Genomic DNA, 26,220 nt, shown 5'->3' with positions numbered 1-26,220 from the left:
TGCTTCCTGTGCACAAAAAGGGTGATAGGAGAGAAATCGATAACTACCGTGGAATATCGTCCTTAAGCGCTGTTTCAAAACTCTTCGAGCTCGTAATGATGGACATCCACTGCAGGCGACATCTAAGAATAAACCAACATGGGTTCATCTCGAGACGCTCAATGACATCAAATCTTTTATGTCTCACCTCCTATGTGACTGACAGTATGCTAGAGCGAGCGCAAACTGATGTGGTGTACCTAGACCTTTCAGCAGCATTCGATAAAGTCAGCCATCAAATCGCTGTTGCAAAGCTTGAGAGGTTTGGAATACAAGGGACACTTTTGAACTGGTTCCAGTCCTACCTAAGCTACCGTCATTCGCAAGTAGTCATAGGTAATTTCACTTCGGCATCGTTTCTCATCACCTCAGGCGTACCGCAAGGCAGCCATCTTGGACCCATTATTTTTCTATTTCAACGATGTAAACGCAGTAATAGAGGAACCTCGGCTATCCTTCGCTGTTGACTTCAAAATCTATTTCAATATACGCTCTGAAGTAGATGCACAGTATCTACAACGGCAATTGGATGCCTTCGCCGATTGGTGCCAGAAGAATCGTATGACTGTCAATCCTGGCAAATGTTCAGTTATTACGTTTTCTCGACTAAAGAATACACAAGTTTATAACTATTTTCTTTCTGGAGTTCAGTTGGAAAGGGTGGACGAAATTAAGGACTTGGGGGTAATACTAGACTCCCAGTAAACATTTAAGCAACACGTATCTTTCCCAGTCAATAAGGCTTCCAAATGTCTGGGATTTTTCTTTCGGATAACAAAAACGTTTTCGGATATTTATTGCTTAAAGGCACTTAACTGTGCCTTAGTGCGTTCAATACTGAAGTATGGCCCGACTATTTGGAGCCCATTCTACCAAAATGGAGCAGAGAGAATCGAGTCAGTTCAATGGCGCTTCATTAGATTCGCACTCCGTCGACTACCATGGCAAGACCCACTGCAGCTACCAAGCTACGAGGACCGTTGCCGACTAATTCATCTGGATACCCTTGCAACGCGGATAGATGTAGCTGGAGCTCTTCTAGTTTCCGACATCCTCCAAAACAGAGTAAATTGCCCGAGCATTCTTGAACGAGTAGACATTTATGTAAGACCTCGAGCAATTCGGAACAATATGATGCTGTGACCACCATCTCATCGTTCTAATTATGGAGTGAATAATGCTATTACTGGGTTACAGAGGACATTCAACCGTGTGGCTTCAGAGTTTGACTTTGACGTATCAAGAGACGTGCTTCGAGCTAGATTTTTTACGGTGTTAAGATAGTTTTTGTAATATAAGTTTTATGTCAATGCACAAACCATCATTGGGGCTTCGAAGCCTGTTGATGTAGAACCACCCAAATAAACAAACAAACATTAGACTGAAACCCAGCGGGACATCGCAGCAGAGGCAGACCCAGTGGCTGATGGCGGCGAAGCCTTAATAAAGAAATAAAAGTCGACCGAAATCTAACCTGACAACAGGTTAAAGCGATAGCTGAACATAGCTCAGGAAGGAGATCTTTCAAGTCGGCCCTTTGCACCAACGGAAGTGTATAGGAAGGACCCATAAGTAAATAAGTAACAAAAAAATTTACAAAACTATACCAATACATTCCGTAAATACGAAACAGAATGGATTAGTGTAAACTGATATAGGAGAGTGGAATCGTGTATTGTCGCGCTTATCTTTTTTTAGAGTGCTGCGGTGGTCTTACACTCGCAGGCTCGACTGCGAAGGTAAACGTCAAGATAGCCGCCGTGTTAAAAGATAGGCAGAATTTTCCCGCTGAAAACACAACCACGTGATTTTCGCGAAATGACAGCAGTGTTCGATTGTATTAGTGAGAGTCAACCGGAGTCACTGAGTACATGGAGAGTGTTTATCATGGCAAGTGCATACGGTGGGTAAGATTTTCATTGACTCTGTCATGTTTAGTGACCGTTGCGATTACCTGAGAAGCAACCAGTAGGAAGCCGCAGTATTCTATTTTATCTCGAGATGCATAATATATATTTGAGTATAGAGCACACATCAATTGTTAAAAAAACCACTAATTCGAACCCTTACCCGCCCATCTGTGACTGCGGTTTGTATCATTTCCTTTATAAATACCCACCCATCCTCATCTGTGACTCATAACGTCTTACTTAAATTTCACAAAGAAATTATAAATGAGTATCTTAGTGAACTTACGTTAATTTTCTACATAGTATGTAATAATACCACCGACGAACCAACGTGTCACTCCATGGAAAATAATTCAAATTTGCTGCCCACGACGCCATGATGAAAAATCATCGAACACTATAATACTGTCAAATTTGAATTTATCTGGTAATTTCGTTTCTTATATTTTTTATTATCATAAACGTTACCCGTAACAGACTTGAACAAACCCACCCACCTCCTATAGACAAACCGTAACATATTGTAACGGCGTAACGCAATGTAGTGTACCCACCCACCCCTTAAGGCGTTGTGTAATTTGTGAACGAGCCCCAGGATGATCAAGGAGAAACTTTTAAACATCTTCTCCGAGCTCATTTGAACAAAAATAAATTGTAATTGTTTATTTATTTTGAACAATTACAATTTATTTATGTTCAAATTGATCATTATAAGTTTTTGGGGGCCGTACACATATTATGTAAGCACTTATGGGGGGAGGGGGGGTTCTGTCAATATCATACGCGCCATATAAATAAAAAATCTCTTGTATGGAAAAAATCTTACATGGAGGAAGGGGGGGTCGAAAAACTAAAAAAAAGCTTACGTAATAAGTGTACGGCCCCTTGGCAAGTTTATTAAATTTTAACTGAGTTGATTTACACACCTGGCTCATCTAAACGTGAATTCAAATGCAAATATTTGTTATTGATTTTTGTGAACATAATATGTGTACCTATACAGTTCACTGCCACTCACTCACATTAAATAAGATTTTCAAACAAAATTTAATATTAACTAATAATAATTTTGTTATTGCATACTGAAAGTCACGCACAAGCTCCACCACGCGAGCAGAACGCCCTCGGAAAAGTCATAACAAAACTCGCAGTGTTCGCTTGCGGTCCTCGCGATGGAAAGGCAAAACCAAAATGGCAGCCGAGGAAAAGTCGCCCGCACTCGCCCGCGCACTTCATTCATTCAACGCAACCAGAAATACGAATGAATCCGTTCCGCGCACGTCATCTCACTCGCGCTTTCGGTTCGCACATATCTTCCCTCTCATTTTTTCCCACGCTCGAGAACGAATTCTCGGCTTGGTTTCTGGTGGCGCAGGTACGCCACGGAAAGTGGAATTTTGTTGAACGAAACGACTTCGGTTTGGTCGGTCGGTCGGTCGGACGGACGGAGACGGAGGCTTCTTTCGCCGCTCTGTTGTGTATGAGCAAGCGAGTGGAACACACTCAAAACGAAAACGGCTGCGAGCGACACGACGACGACAGAGAAGAAGAAAAGCTGGCTCGCCAACCAACCAGCCAACATCCCATCCCATGTACTCAGGAAAAAGACATATTTTTACGGTTTTTCGGTGAAATTTAGTGCGCGGAGTGCAATTAGTGTGCAGTTCCGGTTGTTTGTGGATTGTTAACGGTAATTTCTAGTGGAAGGAAGAAGATTTGGCTCCTTGCTGCAGTGCCAGAACTGCTGCACCAGCAGAAAAAGCAGAAGGAGGAGGAGGAGGTCCGGGGCGAAAAAGAAGAACAAGACGAAAATATTGCCACCGAAGGAAGAAGAGTTTGGATTTTTTTTTGGTTTGGTTGCAAAGAGGTGCCAGCGTATTTTTGCTGGAAAAGATTTTATGAAACGAGAAAATTATTGTTCAAAAAATTTTGAACAGTTGGTGAAGTGTGAAAATTGTTATGGTTTGAAAATTAGTTTAAGGTGCTTTTACAATTTCAAATCAGATTCTGTGAATATTGATTAGGGTGTCCCAAAACTAATATTAGATTTCAATATTGCTCTTAAATGAAATGGATTGATTTTTTTTAATATTTATTTTTGTCATTCATTTGCTAGATAAGAACAGCATTATTCTTGACTCGGTAGAGGCTGATGGCTGATTCATCTCGTGAATCAAAAATACAAAACATGTAACATGTTTTGAGTACAGTGTTACCAATAATAAACAGTTACAAGTTGAAAAATGTTTATTACAGCTTTATTTGATTGCTAACTAACAGTAGTAGATAGAAAGACTTTTGTTTGATGCCGTTCGACATCTCGATAGCTGCTCTTTACACTCGACAAAATCACATAATATGCGAAATAAATCAGGCTAAAGCTTTTCGGATCCAGAAAATGATAGCGTAACTTGCTTCTGGTGAATTATTATCCATTTGAGGTGAGCCAACCCACGGCTGCAAATCTCTCTAATAAAGACATACAAAAATTATTATCCCAGAGCCCCTTAAATGATTCCTGTAATTACATTTTTTCTTTGAAGTAATATTATAATTACTGGAAAGCAGACCTCTTACTAGACACATGTTCCATCGTTCGCCTTTCGAGCGGTGAGTTAAATTTTTCGTTGGTAGTCAAACGGGTAACAGTGTTTGACATAACTCGACAACCTTGCCGAAAATAAATCCTACCGAGACGAGTTTAGTGCTATTAGATTTAATTCTACCACGTAATCTACGCATTTCGACCTCCTCAACTGTAAGGACACCTTCAGTGTCTCGTACTTGACTCGAGTACTAAACCCGTCTCGTGACTCAGGGTGAAGATATTCCACTAAGAGAGCCTTATAATTTTCTTTTATCTTTTTACCACTTTTTACATAGAATAACAATTTTGCAATTGCGTCAACTATCCATTCTTTTGTCAAATGTCTTTGATCGTATTATTTGTCTAATTTGGCGTATTTGGATGAACGAACGATTTGTGTAATTCATTGCATATACAAAACACTTTGTAACAACATACCATTTCTTTATTTTTTTGGGACACCCTAATGTGGATGCCAAACTGTGGCATTAATACAGACACTGACAATTTCGGTTCTGGTGTGCCGAACCAGCAACACTGCTCGATCGGGAAGGACGAAGAGATTCACCAAAAGTTAGTCTTCGTTTTCAAGTGCAGAGCGGAAGATAGATGGAGACAGCTTTTGGGCTGTTCAATCGCAGGAATAATGTCTGATTGTCGCTGCTGATGATGTTTGCCTTCTGGACAGCTTCGGAGAGTGCTCCTTATTAATGGATACCGATCAATTCGATTTTCTTTGCCGATGATGGCGGCTGAAGTGTTGTAATGGACGTGTAGATAAACTGGAGCAACCCACCTCCCGAGTGTTATCAGATCCCATGATTCTCTCGCTGGAATTCCGCGGAGGACTGCCTTCTGGCCTCCTAGAGGCCCATTGCCGTACGTGCCAATCTCGGATCGCGAGTGATAATCTTCCATTTAAATTTTGCGGCCAATCTTCGAGGTAAAGTTTGACCACCGAAAAAATCGGATTCATAGTGACTGATTCATCCCGTCAAGATATTTTTGGATTGTTAGTGAAGATCGGTTTTTGAACAAAGTGTTTTGATCATTTTTACGTTATAATGGGTTAAAACAGTATAAAGAGAAGAAAGTTAGAAGTTTTCATGAAAATATTTACAGCTGTGAAGAAAACAGAAAATGTTCAATCAATCTCAGGGCCTATATTTTTCGAATGATTTCAAATAGTGATCTAAAGCAGTGTGGTTCCATTGGACGAAAGGAGCGAAATATAGAATACTAAGCATATTTTGATGATAGTGTGTTATGCATTGTGACAAGAAAATGGTGACGAAGCTCTGAAAAACTCCCGAGTGTGAAAACCATTCAAACACACGAAGGGAAGTCCCCAATAACCAAACACAGAAAAGGCTACAGAGCACGGACGGAGCTAGAGCGAAGAAAAGTTGACAGATTGCGAGTGTGAACGAGCGCTTTCGCGCCGGTGTTAGTGAATAGGGCGTATGCGTGTATCGGTGAATTAGGGCTCTTTGTACACAGCAGTAGCCAGAGTGCGCTGGGGAGAATCGATTTTTCCCTCGACGGACGTGACGACGGTGTTGGGTCTATCTCTCTTGGTGTCCCCTTCGTATATGGATACGGCTACGGCTTTGGTGGATTGAGTCGCCCTTCCATATAGATGGGGGAAACTCACTGTTGGATGATCCGACCGAGCCAGGAGCAGCGGAGGTAGTAGTCAATGGCAGGAAGTGTGAAACGGAAATACACCACCAGTCGGCAGTCGGTGGCACAGCCAGTGTAAGGAAATATAATTCGTCAATCGGACACGTACGCATACCCCTACAATATTGAGGAGTGTTACATCCAGATGGGAAGCTTCCCCCTATCCCCTCGACAACGACATCGATTCCCCAACGTCTGTGTCATGTAGATTAATGGAGGATAGCTCACGCATTCGCATTTTCCCCATATAGTGTCATTAGTCGATCGTCGCCCCAAAAACTGGCAATGGGAATCGAATTACCCACTTAGAAACACCCCATCGTCATATGCGTTGTAACTGCAGACATCAGCAATCTTTTCGGGTTTTGCCGTTCCTTATGCTTTCGCACAAATCGCGCAGAACAGTGTAGAATCAAGTAGCAGCAGTCAAAATAATCAATTAATTGATAATGTCCTCTACCAGTGGAAATTAAAGCCGCACAGCAACGCGAGCCACCACACGGTCAGCCTGAGAGGCGAGAGTGAACCAACGTACGATCAGAAAATGTATATCAAAAGAGGAGTAATAACAATAATAAGATAGCGCTAAGATACTTCAATCGGACATTCCACGGCAGTGGCGGAAAAGAGGGAAAAAGGCAACCGACACTCTCGCACTGCACACACGCAGAGAAAACCACACACGCATACACGGTTGATATATCGCACTGGAGCACAACAAATTAAAGGTATTATACGAAAACAAACATCCAAAAGAACAAGACCCACAAGGAGAGAACGAGAGACTTACATACTTCGGAATCCCACACACATTCTCATTCCGGCTGCTTCTTGCTGCTCCGGACCGTCTCGGTTTCGCAGTTCGCGGGTCAAATCCTGGCTCGTCCCACACGGCGCGACGACGAGCAGATCATGTACGTGATCAACCCAGCGAACAGCGGCAAGGACATCCCGAACAGCTACCCAACGAACGCTGGAAGTAACTCGAATAGCAGCAGTGGCAGCGGTAGCAGCACTGTCGTTGGCACTCAGGAGATTATCAGCAAAATTTTGACAAAATGTGCCACGATGACAGATGCTGAATCGAGCAGCACCGTCAATGGAACAGCGACCATACTACTGTCCCCGTCGGCGGCCGTTCGGCGAAACCAACCGTCGGCAGCGACGACGGGGGGCCTAGTGGGCGTTTCGCCCCAATCTTCGCCTGCGTCATCTTCGTCGTCCGCTTCGTCGCCGACCGCCGACGGGCCGTATCCGCACAGCGGCTTCCAGACTGCTGCCGGCAAGGATAAAGCCAAACCCGGTGGCACGGGGTCATCCGGTAGTGCGGGGGGAACGAATGGTTCCGCAGGGAAACACGGAGACAGCAGTGCTGCTGGAAACGGAACAGTGACCGGCAAGATCAACGGCAATGGTACACATTCTGGGTCGATCAGTGCACCCGGCGGGAGATTGCAGTTCTTCAAAGGTAAGTTGTTTCTTCTTTGTAAATTGCCACATAACTGGACGAACATATGCACATGTTAAACAATATGAAATTTGTTAGTAATATTTTGACGATCTAATAAGATTTGCAACATCTACAACATACTCGATCAACTTGAGGGATAGCTTTCCGGGACGCTATTTTTTACAAAGGTGCGAATCCCCGGAGATTAATTTTCGGATAAATTACATAAATCTGACGTTGTATTATAGACATGTTGACAAATTATTAAGATTTTAATAAATGATTCGTTTTTTTCTGTTTTGCTATCCGGTCGAAATGAATCCGGTTTCGCCTGTCTCCAAAAAGCTTGTACCGCAAACGGTGATTTATATGGAAGATAACCGTGGTCTAGGCGCGGCATCGACAATCACTGATAAGAAACAATCAGTTGCATTTACCGCAACACACAGCAAATCTATTGCCATGATGGTGGTCTGCGGGCCTTCCGATTGCCAGGCAGAGATAACAGAAGACAAACGAATCGTACCGCACTCCCGGATGCGATAATTATTAGAAATAAGACCACCACGATTCCGGGAGATTTCCATTCGTGAACGTCGAATGAGCATTCAAACTAAGGGAGTAATGCAAATTGAGCATATTTTTGTTACCATCTTCAATGTTATGACACTGATTTACTTTTTGAGAGAACATTGTTGTATAGAATATAGGCAGAAATAAAATAATGATTCATTGGAAAATAAAAAAGAAATAAATTATTGCCGTCGCAAACATCTTCAGTTTTCTTTTCTGGAAAAGTTAACATTTTATTATGTTTCCGATACACTTATAAGTTCCCTCCACAAATAATTTTGACCACGAAATTTTCAGCGTGGATAGAAGATTATCGCAAAATTAGAACTCATTCGGATTCACGCAATCTTTGTCGTTATTGTGTGAAGTCACTAAGTAATTGTGTGCTCTTTGTATTGGCAAATAAAAGTGCAGTAAGGTCTCGAAAAATTTCAAAACTGGAATCAAAATTTACGCTCTCTTATCACTTCAATTGTAAGAATCAAAGCAGGGTTTTTATTATCAAACATTTTCTTCCATTTTAAACACAAGAAACAGTGCATAGAACGCGTCAATCGTCAATTTATCGAATGATGATCCTTTGTTTTTAATCTCACTTTTATTTTATCTGCCAATTGCTGCAACGTACATAGGCAGGTTATAGTTGCTGCTTATAAACGAAAGCAATTGATTGACGTTATCATTCCCATCGGCACCCAATAGAGCTGGGATTCAGTGAATTCCATTATTTATACGATGTTCAATCGGCTAGAAATTATCACATTTGCCTGTAGGGCGGGGCAAGATGAGCATCCGTAATACCTTCTCAGTAAGCATGCCTTTCTATGTTACAATCGACAGTTCTTTTTTGCTGCATATCTTCAAAAATCTAGACTAAAACGCTACTTTCAGAGGGAACGCCAATTCCGATGAATGTGACTCAACTAAAACTCTGTTTTCACTGGTTCAAATAAATTACGGGGCAAGATGAGCACTCATACGGGGCAAGAAGCACCCATTTAAAGTTGGTTTCTCAATTGAAATTTATTAGAGCAACAATATTAACACAAATAATAAATATTAATGCGTGGTCATACTAAAACAAAAAAAAAATATATGGTCGATAAGTAACTGTTATTATTTTTTATTTATACCATTATAATCACATTGAATAACAGTAATGAGCCCAACATTTCAGTAAATTTGTAAATGTACGTTACTCAACAGATTCAACGCAGAGCAAATCATAATTTAAGTTTGAGCAAAAGAATTTTACTATTTTGTGTATTATTTTATTTAGTTAAAATGGATAAGGATAGGTTATTCAAATCTAATTAAGCAAGGTCAATCATTTCACTGTAAATCTTTTTAAAGCTTTAAAATATTCTCTAAAGACTTAGAATATGTGTACTTGGTTAAGATTTTCATTGAAAAATATTGCTTTTTAAACCTTATTTTCTAATGTTGATTTCTTATAAGAAAATCTCAGTTTTCACCAATTTTTGCATATTTATCTGTATTCAGATTCATTTCATTTTTATAATATTTTTTTAATCTGATGTCTGCTATTGGACTATGCTTCCTATGATCGCATATCAGTCCCATCTTTGCTGGATTTCGAATGGGACAAAATGCGATTGTGGGCAGTATAGTCAAACAGTATTCGGGGCTATTTAAAGAGAAAAAATAATTATAGCGGTAAAATTAAGGGATTCTCTCCTAGCACATGCTTTACGATCTGAGTTGTGGTGAGTGTCCCAATTGTGACAGTTTCATATATAAAAACATTGAAGTTTATCAAAAGTACAATGGTCAACTACAGGTTGGTTGAACAGCTCTCATTTATATTTATTTCTGATTATCATCACCTCATATGAGCTATATTAGATAACGAGTTATGTATCTAAGATGATTGTACTTGAAACGTAAAAGTAATACTAACAGTGACATCAGTGCATCTTTTAAAGATGTTTCTTTGCATAATAATCTCAAACTGAATATGAATAAACGAAGGAATAAGAAAATGCTTTTCAGCTACATAACAATAGTTATGTTAGTTAGAATCTGAGCTACTGTACTATCGCGCTTGTGTTCACTTTGTGCCACAGCATTTACCAGACTTGTTCAATGCCAAATTATCTTATCGTGAATCAACACTGTCAAGTAATGTCAATAAAAATAAACGGGAATGACGCCTTTGGATTTCTAGTATATTATTGTAAGGAGGTTGGAGAAAAACAATGTTTGTTTACATAATCAGTTACGCCAAAATCACAAAATAGTCCCGATATAGAAATAAATCGGACTGGATTGAATTAATCGATTTGGGTATTTCTGACGGTTTTCTATACACTTATTACATATTTCATAACAGCACTTTGTTAAATATAAAAAAATCATTTATTCTACATTTATTTTACAAAAAAGCAACATCTTCGGTTTCAGATTTTTTATGTTTAGCAGACGATTTTTCACTCGCTCAGCATCATGTAAAACGAAGGTATAACACTTTGTCGCTCTGTTGGAGCCAGGGATTGAATCCTAAAGAGAGTGAACAAGTCTCTCACTTATCATCTCTGGTATACATATACGATATGTAGCATATCGCGAGAGACTTTTTTCGCAAGCTGCCATGATAGAGAACTGAGGCTATACCCCATGATAAATTTCTTTTAGAAAGCTCCAAATGCGGGGAGCACTGGCTCTGATGATGCATTTCAACTTGTTCTACCTAGCTGTGCAGTAACAAACATGAAATGAGCTAAAACAAAGCGAGAATCACCATGTTTCTGTGGGGGCTGCCTATCCGTTCTGTTTTCTTGCACTTGTATACAAATTTGATAAATTTGTTATCATGGCTTGTTATGATTCGGAACAGTCTTTGCCTCTCTTTTGTCGTTGTTCGTTATCTATTGAAAGCGACTTCTGCAAACCCTGGTCAGAGCTGATGTCCACGAGAATCGCCAGGATGGAGTTGCTATATTTATCTGTATTCGAAAATTAATTGTATTTACTCTTAACAAATGACTGGACACGATCGCTGTTATATTATGTTATAACTTATGTATAACAATGTGAATTTGTCTTAATCCTGTCCGGATTATTGTAGATTACTTGTAATACCGTTTGAAGAGTACAAAAACTCAAACTTTCTCATACATTATTCTGGCAGTTACACTCGTACCTTTCCGAATTAGTCTACCCTAGCTCTACACCCAGACCTAGTTTTATTAAAAAACCAGATTTACATGTCTCCTAACTCGTTTCCGAACGAACAGTGGCAGATGTGGATCAAACGATTGAGGTGCTTGCGAGATTCAAAGAGAGTTAAATAAAGTCATAATACATCTACTCTCACTAAGGTTAATATATTTTCCTATCAAGTTAAAGACCGCAGTTTTAGCGATCATCCTAAATCCAAACAAAGATGTTACTCTCCCTCCAAGTCTATCTTCACATCATTTTGTTGAGTAATAAAATGCTCAGTGGATATTGCACCCATTTTCCAAATGCTGGAAAGAAGCTTTCTGCAACGGCTAAAACGACGTCTGTAAATGAGTGATATGGTTCCTATTGAGCAGTTTGGCTTCGAACCGGTCAAACCACTACAATCCATCAGCTAGTTCGACGAACTAAAATAAATCAAGCAATAAGTCTCCAGGAAGTAATCGATTGAATGATACTGCTGAGTGTAGAAAAAACTATGACATCTATGGCAAGATGTAATTGTTTTCATGTTACGTAGGGCCAACTGTCCGCTTTATATAGATAAACTTGTTGAGTAATTTAAGCGATAAAGTCATTCCAAGTGTCAATCAATCGCTGCGAGTCAGAATCCCGCGGGTTCCCCTTTGGCGTTCCACAGGGATTGGTGCTGATCGACGGAGTTTTGTATACTTTTTTGCAGCTGACACACCTTACATAGTATGCCTGAAGAGTTTCAGCTGAGGTGGCATACCAAAATGAATGCATCAAAAACTCCTCAGGCAATATTTGTCACACGAAAAAGGGCTATTTTGAAAGCCTTTTCAATTTCTATCAAACTCTGCTATACTCCTGTTCGATGCGCCGCTCTTCTGCTTTGTATTGCAATTTCCACAATTTGACCGCTCTCCTTGGGTATAGTCTTTCACGGAACGGCAGAACACTTATTGACAGCAGGAATTCTTCGACCAGCTTCAATGCTGTAAATTTATTCTATTAAATATAATCAAACTTATTACTCATTCCAAAACATTTCTTACCTTATAGTATTCTCCGTATTTTTCCGACAGACAATCTTCCCAACACTCATCACTTTTCTTCCAATTTCTACTCCTTCAGTGTTGCCAGTTTCACCGCAATATTCCTCTAAATAGGTTACTTGGGTTGTATTCTTTGATTAACCGAAGATCATCTTTTCGACTGGTAAAATAAGATACTGTTCTTCAAATGTGTCTTTAGATCAGGGATGTCCAACGTACGGCGCACGAGCTGGATGCGGCCCTTCGTTCCATTTGTTGTTGCCAAATAAAGCAATTTGTTCATTTTTTTTCTTTTAATTCAATTTTCAAATCAGCTACAAAAGTTAATTTGTGATATTTCTCTGCACATTTTTTTCACATAAAAACAAATCTTTGTACAAAAATGATTAATATTCGTGATATAGCGTCGCACGTTATTAAGAAAATCATCTTTACCTACGCCTGGAAACTCAATCACCACTAATTCCATATTATGTGGGCGGAAATATAAGCAGAATACGAAGATTTGTTGTGCTAGTTCGTTGGCTATTTTTTTACATATTTATACGTCGGTTTAGGGCTCTAACAAGTTTTTTTACAATTACTATGAGATTCACGTGGTTTATAACACGTCGAACTTTTATTATCTAACATGCAAACTATTGAAACAAAATTGAATTAATTGAAAACTAAAATATTTCTCTGATCCGGTAGCAAACAGTTGTTTGCCACAGTTTGTTGAATATGCTGGTAAACTCGAAGCCTTTTGACAGTAGCTTTCAAGTCTATTCGCTATTTTGTTAGAATACACTTCCTCAACGCCGTAAAGTAATTGTTGATCTCCATTACCTGCTTGCGAAATTCGATCAACGATTGTAAAATCAATATGCGTAGAGTAATTCAAACAAAAAAAAGATTGATATTGTGTTTAGTTTTCCTTTAAATAAACAAATTTTAGCCATGCTGTAAAACTAAATGCCATTCTGAAAAAAAATACTTTAATTATTTTTTAAAAGTTTAAAAAATATGTACCGAATATGTTCCTGGCCCGCCAACAAGTAGTCAATCTGAAAATTGGCCCGTGGCTTGAAAAGGTTGGCCAGGCCTGAGACCAATCCTCACATACAATTGCCCCATGTGGTAAATCAGTGCTCCATATCATCTGCGACGTCTTCAAGCCAAGCAAAACAAGTTGTTGAAGATTATCTTTGATTTGAATCCTTGGTTTCCGATGCACGATCTTCAACAAGCAGTTGTAACTGGAACAATCATCGATTATCTTCAAAAGACGTTACAAAAGCTTCGAAACTCATATGTCACCTGTCAACTAATCTGTACAAAGTGAATCTTTCCTTTTAAATAACAAAGATGTGATAACTTTTTGTCTTTCTCGTACAACAAAGTTGTATCGAAAGGCTATACGATCACTCCAAAAATGAACTTTTGATAGTGTTATATACCAAACGACTCAGCCCAATGAACTGAGGTGATGTCTGTATGTGCGTATGTAAATATGTGTACAAATTTTGTAGACACACTTTTTGAAACGTAGCATTATCCGAATTACAAGTTCCATTCGACGGGGGATCTTGTCCCATTGTTTGCTATTGAAAATTGGCCAGATCGGACTGTGGGATCAGAAGTGATGGCCAAAATACTATTGTTTATACCCAAAATACGCTAAAAAATACTCATTTATATTTTTCATTATTTTTTGCACGAGATCATCATTGTAAAATCAGCAAAATCTCAATTCCCAACATTGTGCAGTAGACAGATCTCACATAACACGATTTAGAGGTCAAATGTGTTATTTTTTGTCGGATATTTGTAACTCCAAAATTGATGAATTACAACACAAATAAGGGGTATTGAGGTAAAACGATGTCTTACAGCTTCGTGCAGTGAACTTAACAACCTTGCACGATTTCCCAGGAAGTTCTACGATTTGTGTCAATATTTCAGCGCAATCCGTCCGTACCGAACCGAGATATTGAATTTATTCGCGTTATGGACATTGTTTTCCCATTGTGCACTGCTGGAGGTTCGGACCATCCATCAGGTTAGTTTTGCCTCCATGCGACTACTCCATTCTGTGATGCGTTAGCCGTGCGGGCCTTCCTTAGCCGCGCGGGAAGATGTGCGGCTACAAAGCAAAACCATGCTGATGGTGACTGGTTTCGATTTCCGATCCGTTCTAGGAAATTTTCTTGACTCTCTGTAATGCCAATTAAAGGAAGAAAAAGATGCGTTAGTTATTACTTGGCCTAATCACACATACGGACACTGATCCAGTGTAAGTTGAAACATTATCACCAAGTGGGACTCGATTTGCGGTGTAGAAATTGATGGAAAAGTACCTAATTTCTAGCCCTAGATCCAGAGAACAAATCCCATCCCGTCATGTTGGTAGGTGGCAGATTGTGCACATTCATTGTTATCTTTGGTAGTAGTAAGAAATGGTTTTGATGTTATGCCAACTCCTTCGCCGCGAAGTGGCGCTCGAAGCCGGAATACAAAAGTGTCCCAATCGGTTAGTGTGTTCCATCATCCCATTCTACTAGGGATATGGAAGAGTCCTAGTACCGAACACATTGAATAACTCCTGCGTTGCTGCTTATCGCCGAGTACTTGAATGTTGCTTCTTGTTGCAGCGAAGCTTGAAGGTTAGGTGATCCGTTTCTATTTCTGTTAGGGTATGATCAGAAGGAGATCAAAGTGTGGTGTGATGCTTGCCTTTGTAGTTTCGGTATCGGATGGTGGGCAAGCTTGGAACGACAGAGTGCATTCAATATGGCACATATTGGTACATTGGAGCGCATTTTCATGTAACTCCATTCGATCGGGTATGGACGGGCGTTCGTTAGAATATCGGGCATTGTTAGAGGACATAATATTCCAGACATGCTACACAACGCCTGTACAGTGATGTAGCTGATTTGAAGATTGGTCCGGTTTCTTCTCGATTGAGGGAGTTGCAGCTTTGAATCAGATGACTTGAGTTTTAGTGACAAATACAACAGCTTCAGCAGGACTTTTCTTGATTTACCTGAACAACTGGATTTCCCACCCGCTCTATGAATACGTTCTTACAAACAGATCCACAGCGGATCTTTTGGCTACGGTACATGTTTTTGAATAATACGAAAATTTACGTTTTCCTTGGGCTTAAAGGCTTTTAACAACTCACAAACATAAATTTTAAAACGGCTTGCCAGCTGTGATAACCGCATCGATTCTTCTCCATTTCGTCTAATCTTGAGTATCTTCTGGCAAAACATTGATTTTTTTAAATTTGCAACTTTGGTGCGATAAATTTAATGTAAGTTGTAAGTTAATGATAAATGATTATCAAATTCAGCTTACAAGCCATTGCATCGTTCTACTATTGTAATTCGATGATAAAGTACCGGAAATCGGTAAAATTTCTTAAAGTTTCGGTTTTACCCACTTCTGTGCTACAGAATCCGCGCGTTGCTTCGAAAAACCAATTGTAAAAACGACACAAAGCGCGTGCCGTCGTCCGTCGGAGCTTTCTCTAGACCCAACAACAGGCAGTCAAACCAAATCATCCAAACTGCTGTGCGACTAAGGCAACTGGATGGACTCATAGTCGTCGCCTCTCGGGCCACCTCTTAATAAGACGTGGGAGGATTAACAATTTTCACTCATTTAGAGCAATCTCGCGAGCGATTTTGGAGGCTGGAGCATGGCAATGTGCATAAAGATGATGATGATGACAACGACGGGGCGGCGGCAAGAGCCGTTTCTCGCTGACCACAATCAGCCGGCGGACCAGCAGCGCAGCGCGGCAGCATATTATGGGGATTTTTTTTTTTCGAGCTCTCGGTTTCGGTGCCCATGGTCGAGAGAAAGATACCGCTATCGCATTATACTAATAGTGTATCCAATCCGCCGAACGAGCGCGAGCGCAAGAAAATTGACGACGGGGAGTGCAGCTGCTGGTTAGTTGGTCGGTCGGTTGGTTGGTTGGTTGGTTGGGCCTCATCCGCAGCACGAGGTAATGATGTGAAATTGAAGCAGAGTGGCTGGCGTGGGTCGTATTTAGTTGCCGGTGATTACCGGAATGGGTCGTGTGCGTTTTTTTGTTGCCATTGTAGCCATCCGCCGAGTAACTATCTAGCTAACTGGCTTGTTTGGTTCGGCAGCCGCGGAGGACCATGGTGGCGTAGCGCGTGGTGTTCCAGCTCTATTGACGAACACCGCAGGCGCAAGGGGACCGCTACTTATTTCTTCCATTTGCGGATGTAATATCGGTCGTAAAATGTCATTATCTAATTGGCACACCTTGGAAGGTGGTTTGCGAGATCGGAATTTAGTTTTTGGATTTCTTGGACAATGATAGGCGGTTGTTGGTGAAAACTGTGGTTAAAGATGATATTTTTTTATCGTATAGCTCTATTAGTATTATTATTATTATACTTTTTCGATAGTAGCAAAGCAAATTTAATATGTCTACATACATATTATCATGTGTCATATTGTGTCAACAAATTGTCATTTTAGAGGTGAATTAAGAACATTGTTTATTTATTAATTATATTTTGATCCCGTGGTTTCATATTTGTACGATTCAAATAGAGAGAGCCGGCGTTGCATGTTTTATTCCATTTTGTTTAGATTTTCTTGCAGAATAGATCAATGGAGTAAAAGTGGGACTGGCTTCTGTTGCTACTTTCACCCACTGTTCATTTCAAGGCAGTCAGTTGTTTTCACCAATATAAACCAGAAGACTGAACCATTGCAACGTACAGACGCAGAATTTACAAAACTAGGCACATTACGCAATGATCTTTTACTCAAAACAACAAGGTTTTTGCAATTTTTTTCGTTTGCGATAAGACTTCGAACCGACAATCAATCACCTTTTTCGAAATGGCATAAAAACAACGCTTAACAAAATTGTTAATAGAAATTTTCGAATAGATTTTCTCCACCAGTTATTAGCTTATGCCTATTTGCTTTCATTGGACTGCAAATATCACCACTTGTGCAATTCTACGAAAGTTATGGACCAAAAACAAAAGGGTGCCTTCCCCTATATAAGAATATTGCACCCAGAATCAACATCTTAAATTGTAAGGGAACTATATTATATGGGGCAAATGCTTTTTATGTCGGGAAGTAGGCCACCTGATGGACTCTTGCCCTCAACGTAAAAGAGAGCTAACAGGAAGTATTGGAAAAAGAATTCTGCGGCATCTTAAAATAGCTGCTGATTCTGAATAATTTCCATTACACCAAAATTTGTTGTACGCCTCCAAAAAGGTTAATTTTACTCTGAATGGTAATTTTCTGATCATCAGGTAATCCACCGCATCCGGATTTCGGGCCCGACGATTTTCCTCTACCAGCATCCAGAGCAAAAATAGCTCTTCTAAATAGAATGGCTGGTTGTAATCTTTTGATTTTACATCATTTGGGACGACTATATTTTCCAGGCTATGCCGAACAGATCCATTTGTTGATTTAAAATTCTTGCTATACAACTCCTCGGATGAGATGCTTTGGAAATTATCAGCAAGGACGTAGGAAAAAGAGTTGAGATCTCTAGTAACAACATCACCGTGACGAATAGAAATGCCGGTAGTACGCTTCTTTCCACACAGGGCATTAGCTCCCCCAGGCTTCTGATGAGCTTTGTGTACCGCTGACACTATTAATAGAATTCTCCCATGAATAATTTTTAGTATTTCTTTTTATCGATTTGCATTCACGTTGTCTGATTCTCAGCTAATTCTTAGCTTTTTACTTATCTGGATAATCAACGGCTAATCGTTTAAATGCCATTAAGGCATTTCTTCTAGCTTTAACTGCTGTTCTAGTCTCTTCACTCCACCAGAAAAGTGATTTCTTCCCAAGCGTAGTGCTAGTTGGTGGAATGCTTGTTGAAGCTGCTTCAATGACTGCTTGAGAGATTTCTTCAATAGAATATGTCTTATCCTCAGAAAGCATTCCTTGTATTGTTGTCAGTCTGCATCGTCATACTTCCATCTGCGACGACACGTTGTCTCGATTCGTTCTTCTTAACCAAATATCTCAATGGGAAAATGCTTACTCCCCATTGAGTCTGCTCTGAATTTCCACCGTATTTTCCCAGACATCTGACCAGCTCTCAAAATGGTGAAGAGCTCGGTGGTCTAGTGGCTATCGCTTCTGCGTTATAAGCAGGAGGTCGTTGGTTCAGTTCCAGGCTTGTCCCTTTCCTACTTTGTATTTCTATCTTAGTTCTCTCTGTGTTTCACGTTCTACCAAAACGATTCCTACTGTTAATACCTTCCACACAATCCCAAACCCTCCCGTGGCACCTATGAGAGGTCGTAGAGTTCTTTGCATCTTTCTTAAGTAGGTGCCCAACTAACCATCCTTTCCATTTCTCAGCATTCGCAAGGACGTGGCCAGGACAGATCTCGACTATTGGAGAGTGCATTGCTTCCATCTAAGAGATAGTGGTTAGTCCCAAATCATTATTTATGGTAACGGATGAAAGTGATGCTACTTTCATACAATAGTCTTGGCTTGTACCACCTACGAATTTGTGCGAATTGCTCAATGCTAATGCTAATCTGACCAGCTCTCAAAATGGTTTGCGCTCCATCATTAAGAACAATTTGATTTTTTTTTTCTTCCCAGGCTCTAACAGACCTAATAATTGCTTTTTTAGGTTGAGGATACATGCAGTCAAATAATTAGATACTACTGTTAAGCAAAATGGGATTTCTATGGTAGCCGTCAATGCAGTGAGTGATGTATTGAGAGCTACTGGTGTGCATGGTATAGAAGGCTAAGCCGGAGTTTTCGTATCGAGTCGGCCCGTTTTTGGTAAACCAACGCTACTGCGCACCGAGGATTTGGTCAAGTTTCTCTGGAGTTAATTTTTGTAATTCTTAGAGATCAAGGACCAAAGGAGGAGCGCTGTTGATGAGTATTACCAGGTCGGGAAGGTTATTATATAGTCAATTGATATTCCAAAGCAAACCTCTAGTGACTCTGCGAAATACTCGATGTAGGTATTTGGGAGTTCATGTATGTTGATGATGAAGAAGATGGTGCAAGTGAGTACACAATAGTTAACATTACAGTTGAGCAATCCATATCGCCCACCTCACAGACATATTCAGGAGAACCTGAGGCATTCCGCACAGGGGTCGACTTGGAAGATCTAGCTCTTGCAGAGCAGTTTTTAGAAATAAAGAGCATGTTGAAATTCGGGTGCTGTGTTGTCGTTTGTTGGTCAAGTGTTCTTCGCAATTTTGCTATATGTTGTACTCATGTTTCATTGTAGAGCTGTGGTCTATATGGGTGTCCAGGTGCATAACAGATTCAGCATCCATATATCCAGTAAGTTTGGTTACTAGTGGAGGATCGGTGAAGCAAGTCGAAATACTGGTGGTGTCACATTTTTTTGCTCCTACTTCGATTACGTTCGTTGTCGTCGCTATTGTTTTTTCCGTGGTTTATTTTAAGGTCTCTCTGCCTTGTCCTTTGCTTGATCAATAAGTTTCTTCCTTGATTGATGTGTACTGGAGTGAACTGGAGTTCTAGAGTTAGCTGAAGCAATCATAGAATCATAGAAGGTTCCAAACTGCACCAATTTTCCGCACCAAAACTTTTATTGCTCTCGATGTGCTGCTGGTGCTGTATTGTCTCACTTTTGTTTCGAATTACTTCCTTCAAAGAAATCAATTCTCCTCTCATGGCTTCTAATTGTTTGCGCAACGATAGATGGTTTGGTCTTCCTCGAGTGTTTGCAAGACGCAACCAGACATTGCTTAACGATACTCGCGTATGATTGTTGTAGCTTTTGTTCTTTGTAGAACTTGCGAGCTTCAATAAAGCTAATACCTTGGTCTATTGGAAAGCGATATGATTCATCATCCTATATAGGGCATGATCTGGAAGATGCGCCATGACTACCTTTTCGATTTCTGCAATACTTGTGTTTGCTACATTGGATACCAAGACTTCAAGAGTCGTGTAGACAAATCTTATGATTCGAACAGGTTTTTTTTGTGTGACCGTAACTACCACAGTTATAGCAGTTATAGCAGATTTCGTGCCGGTATAAAACTCAAATTCTCAAATCTCAACCACGACACGATTCAAATCAAGCGCGAGGCAAACCTCACCTAACTCATGGCCCAGAGAATCATCCATGATTCGACTCGCAATTTGCATCAGTGCGTGATTTTTGCGTGATCTTTGTTGAATTCATCGGAATAACTTTCTTTGCTTAAAACAATGGATAAAAAATCCATACGTAAACATAAAATATGCTTCGATTGGGTATTGACACTTTTTGGAGCGAAATCATTTTTTGGCGAATGAGCGAAACGATGCGATTCTGCGTGAAAAACTCATGCGCGATACTCTCAGTGCAGAATCTCTTGCGTGTCAGCTCGTGTATGAGGCTTCGGTGAGTGAGATTTGAGGATGAATCTACCAACACTGACTGTGGATACACAACAGTAGCGCACATGTGGCCATTTGGGCCAAGAAATCATATTCCGAATACCGAAAAATATTTAATTTGCAAAAGAAAGCTAACAGCGGACCTGTTGTGTAAGGGACAAGGGTTATGACATTTTCTCGAAAATGACATTTTGCCGATTCTAACAATTTCCTAAAAGTAACATTTAATCGAAAATATCACTTTCCTTTGAAAATGACATTTGTCTGAAATTATTTTTTTTTTCCGGAAATAACATTTTTTCGGGAATAATCTTTTCCAAAAAATAATATTTGCTTTTCGGGAAATCGTTTCATTCGGGAAAACAGCTCGAGGAAATTACATTTGGGGAATTGGTTTTCGGAAAATTTCCGTACTATCGCCTTGAGTATCTTACTTCCGAGTTCAGTGCGAGATTTCTCTTGTTTCGGACAGTAGAACGATCGTGCGATCGGCCGAAATATTGTGTTCTGCATTGCGCGGCCGGTAATAAAAATCAGTTCAGTGCGAGATTTCTCTTGTTTCGGACAGCAGAACGATCGCGCGATTGGCCGAAATATTGTGTTCTGCATTGCGCGCCCGGTAGGCCGGTAGTTAGTTTGTACTACTTTTCGCGCCCGATTCATGGCTAGGTAAAATCACTGTGTATAAAGAATGGCACGGTCGTATCGCTTATCAGAGTGAATCCAGATCCAACGATGCCTACCAATTAACTGATAATCCTTACTGTGGTTTTTGTGGAGACGCAGAGGTAAACACGGTCTTCAAATAGCAAAAACCACCTACTAATATTCCTTCCTTCTTCCTAACTGACTACAAGGACGTGGCCGGCGCCGTTATTGATCATTAGAATTTTAGAGTCACTGAAACTTGCACACTGAGAATGCTTGAACAATCCCAGTCAATCATTCAGTTGATTCTTTGTGCAATTTCACTGATTCTGTTCAATCACGGAATAGCAACCATAGATATGTGTAGTCAGTCATAGCTAAGCTAAGCCAAGCTAAAGCTAATCGCCTTGAGTGTCTAACTTCCGTTTTATGCTTAACGTTGATCGGCATGATCGTTGATTATGCCTAAGACAGATTCCCCAGTACCGGACAACTCCCAATACTGGACAATTCTCAAAACGACACTTGCAAAGATCGCTACACCATCTTATGCAGTATAAGTGGTAGCTATTAAAAAGTTCTTTACCTGCATGAAATATAAGATGCTCATGTTGTGAACTTTTTAAAACATGATTAAATTCAGGTTAAAAGTGTGTGGATCAATTCGATCGTTCGTTCGTTGTCTAGCGGCAAACGCGGATGCAAAAAAAAGAACAATCTTATGATACTTGTGAATACGGTGCAATTCGGTTTTCGGTTTTCCGCTTCCCGCTCCCCGTTCAACATGGGTTGAGATTGTCGGTTTTGTGAAACAGTTAAACACCGATGTTAATCTTATGGAAACTGTATACAAAACGACTGAGGATCGGTCTTTATTCGTGAAATTCACCTCTTCGGAAGCCATACAGGATGCACTAAGGAAGAATCGCGAATCGCGGTATTCAAGTGGAAAGGCTGTGGAAGTTCGGATGATTGTTGCAGGCAGCAACATTCGATATGGCCGAGTGTTTGACCTTCCACCAGAAATACCGGATGAAGATGTATCTTTGTTACTCGGACAATACGGTTCAGTGGAAAATTTCCCGTGGATTTGAGCCTCGATCATTTGTGCACGGGTGTACGGTATTCATAGATGTAAAACATTAAATAGCGCCGTCGCAAGAAATTGCGAATCATAGAGGCAGTATTTTCTACGGGACTTGAAGAACAAGTGTTTCGAGTGCCGGAAGAAAAGGCATCGCAAAGATGCATGTCCTCTGCGAAGTGAGTGCAATAAGGAGAAGCCAAAGAGATCAACCACATATGCTGGAGTAGTAAGCGGAATCCAGGAAAATGAGAATGTGTCGAAGAGGAAGTGGGGCCCTCCTTAGCCGTGCGGTAAGACGCGCGGCTACAAAGCAAGAACATGCTGAGGGTAGCTGGGTTCGATTCCCGGTGCCGGTCTAGGCAATTTTCGGATTGGAAATTGTCTCGACTTCCCTGGGCATAAAAGTATCATCGTGCTAGCCTCATGATATACGAATGCAAAAATGGTAACTGGCTTAGAAACCTCGCAGTTAATAACTGTGGAAGTGCTTAATGAACACTAAACTGCGAGGAGGCTCTTTCCCAGTGTGGGGATGTAATGCCAATAAGAAGAAGAAGAAGACGAAGAGGAAGTATTCGAGGAGACAATCCAAGTTTGGATGAGGAGATGCAGCAATCTACGGAAACAGAGGAAGGACAGGATCCAACGAAAATTGTATTTAAAAATAAAACTGACCAGCTGTGGCATGAACGCAAGGGTATTCTGAATTATACACACGGTAAAAAATGAAAACGCTCAATTTAACTGTTCTATTCATTGAATTTTCATATTTTTCATTGGAAGTGACTTATCCTAGGTTTTGGGATGATGTGTACATCTTTCACAAGTGTGTTGGGTACAGAAAATTCCATAACATCAACACTATCGGTCAAAGTGCTCCGAACAAGAAGGTGAAATGATTAGTATTTCGATCTTCACCAATGATGTCTTCACTAGATTTGGAAGTGCTAGGCTATTGAATTTAGAGATGCAAGGCTGTTGACTTGAAAGTGGAGCAATATCAATGTAGTTCTAAAAATAGATGACAGTTCGTATCAACTGTTTTGCTACAATCAAAAGGTATCTCGGAGTTTGAGATAGAGTCGTGGCAAGACGAATGCCCTTCATGCAATGGCATGTTATTCAAATCTGAACTGAAGACATTCTTTTTTTATTTTGCGGTATAATAATCAAAATATTGTGCACGTTAAATGGAAGTGGTGTTCTTTGAATATGAATAGCACTGATATTGATATTGATGGTATAACGAAGTAGTGCAAATTCAAATGCAGAATAGTTTACATCGACGTGCATATTTTTTACCGTGCAGAGAAAAAAGAAAAAAATGTTGCGAGAATATGCTTAGGAACAACGGAAGAAAAAAGAGAAGGATCTGCTTGAACAAGAAAAGTGCGCGGCTCGCAAAAAGCGTGAAAAAAGCTTATCGGCTCCGTAGAGTTTTGTATAAAACAAATGAGCCTCAAATAAATCAGATGAGAAAAAGAATCAGATTGAAAAAAAAATGCTAAAAATGTTTGAGTTTCACCTTACTGTAGAAGGTTTGAAACAACTATATTAAAATCAATCGAATGCATTTTGAATATGTGTAGATGGCCAATTTTAGCCATATTGTAAACAGCGATCATGGTTTGTTCGTTATATGACTGTTGGGGCCTTCCTTAGCCGTGCGGTAAGGTGCGTGGCTACAAAACAAGACCATGCTGAAGGTGGCTGGTTTCGATTCCCGTGCCGGTCTAGGAATTTTTTGGATTTGACATTTTCTCCACATCTGGGCATAAATGTATAACACTATGATATAAAGCCTCAAAAACCTCGCAGTTAACAACTGTGGAAGTGCCTAATAAATAGCAAGCTGCGAGGCCGCAACGTCCCAGTGTAATGCCAATAAGATGTTGTAACTGTAGTACAAAATGTATTTCGGTATCCATTAGCTGTCCCCCAGACTTTTTGTGTGAGCATAGCCATTCTTCACTTATGTATCATTTGTTTGAGAAACTGCATATATCCATTTTCGGGGAATCAATATTCGAGCAACGCCTAATAATATACCCTTTGTCGTCAACAGAGTTTGCTACTGACAAACGCACCTCGCAACAAGCCTTTATCAGAACCCAAACACAATATGACAAGAGTCATTTGCCTTGAATACCCTGATATTTCCGAGAAAACGATGCTAATTTTGTGATCAATAAATTCAAAATTTGCTGCAGAGATTGTGCAAAATAACGGGATGAAAAGATAGCAACAAAATTGTTTTCTTTTTGTTGCTGACAATTTTTTTCGGATCTTTGTCAATTATTATCTCCGACAAAAACAAAGCTTTGTCGTTGGTTCTCTTTTGTCGCTTGTTTCGCATGCGCATCCAAAAAAAAAAGATTTCCTGTCCATTTTACACAATTTCGAGAAAACAACAAAAAAAACTGTTTTTGGACAAATTGGCACCGAATATTTCGATTTCTTCTTTCTGTGCGGAAACTGTAAGCAGTACTCCATAATTGCTCTTCAAAGTGCGTGCACATATGTAGTTTCTCAAACAAATGAAAAAAAAATCATACATTCCTGAACAATTTTTTTCCCTTGTTTTTTGCCAGAATACTTATTTTTGGACAAGGATTCAGGATATATAAAAATCTCATTTTGACCAGAATTGTTACATATACAATCTCTCAAACAAACGGTTCAAATGTTTTGTTGACCTTACTTCGATTCAATTGTTTCTTCTTGCCAAGCTATCGGGAATCCACGGGAGAGAATATCTTGGGGAAATTCAGAAAAGTTTTCAGTAGAATTTCCTGTGGACATTTTTTTTGTTAATCCATTAGAGGAAGAAAGAAACAACGAACAGAATTCGGCTCGAACGTTACGCCTCTTTGATTCACAGCGCGAGAAATATTTGAAAATACACCTCAACTAAAGGCAATCATTTCTACTACAGACCGTGTTCGTGATTTACCTGAACCACCCCCTCGTTTAGATCGTTTATTTGGAATGAACGAAAGGAAACCAACCTCAGCATGTTCTAAAATAGGGGAGCTTACGGTATTGTTTAATATTTTCGTATTCCACCTCGTCCGCCCTTCCAAATGGGGTAACAACCAAGAGAGGAACCATGAGGCGTCATTAGTATGTGAGAATTGACGCATGGGCCCAGAACGGCACCCACCGCGTGCGTGGACCATGGTCCGTGACTATAAGGAAAATAATATACACATAAGAACAATGCACACTTTTCCAGCTGGTTGCTTTTCTTAGCCATTACCGGGGCGGCAAGGGCTGTGAAGGGACGCGAACGGCGACAACGACCTGGTACAATACTGTGCGGTGTAGGCACCACCGAAGAGAGCAGTATCCGGGCTTGAAGATGGGTCCCATCATTACATATGCAGCGCACATGGACACGCAGTTGCCACATAAAGATGATACGGTTGAGGGAAACAATGGAATCTTTTGCGTGGTTTGGTGAACTATGCAATGATGTTGGGTTTGTTAGGGGTTCGTTAGGTAATGATATAATGATATGAGTTCCACTAGCGACGGTATGATTTTTAATGAAATGATTTATGAATTTTATAAAAAGATCATATGAAATAATACGAGTTATCACTATC

The 26,220-nt window shown here is 40.1% G+C and overlaps 1 protein-coding gene across 4 annotated transcripts in view; it reads left to right on the top strand.

Annotated features, from left to right (window-relative positions):
- The first annotated feature begins 3,419 nt into the window (after window positions 1–3,419).
- The window catches only part of LOC134227074 (protein hairless), a 70,725-nt gene continuing 47,924 nt past the window's right edge, over window positions 3,420–26,220 (top strand). The window contains exons 1-2 of one of the 4 annotated variants that reach the window (XM_062708337.1): window positions 3,420–3,639; window positions 5,725–7,687. In XM_062708337.1, the coding sequence (XP_062564321.1) occupies window positions 7,132–7,687 (556 nt within the window). In that variant the 5' untranslated portion in view covers window positions 3,420–3,639; window positions 5,725–7,131. Of the gene's footprint in view, window positions 3,640–5,114; window positions 5,480–5,658; window positions 7,688–26,220 lie in introns of those variants that run through there. The other 3 variants (XM_062708315.1, XM_062708325.1, XM_062708329.1) reach the window with 3 other exon arrangements.

Source organism: Armigeres subalbatus, chromosome 1 (assembly GCF_024139115.2).
Source record: "Armigeres subalbatus isolate Guangzhou_Male chromosome 1, GZ_Asu_2, whole genome shotgun sequence".
Taxonomy (NCBI): Eukaryota; Metazoa; Arthropoda; class Insecta; order Diptera; family Culicidae; genus Armigeres; species Armigeres subalbatus.
The sequence above is the reverse complement of the archived record's forward strand: the minus strand, read 5'-3'. Positions and strand labels throughout refer to the sequence as shown.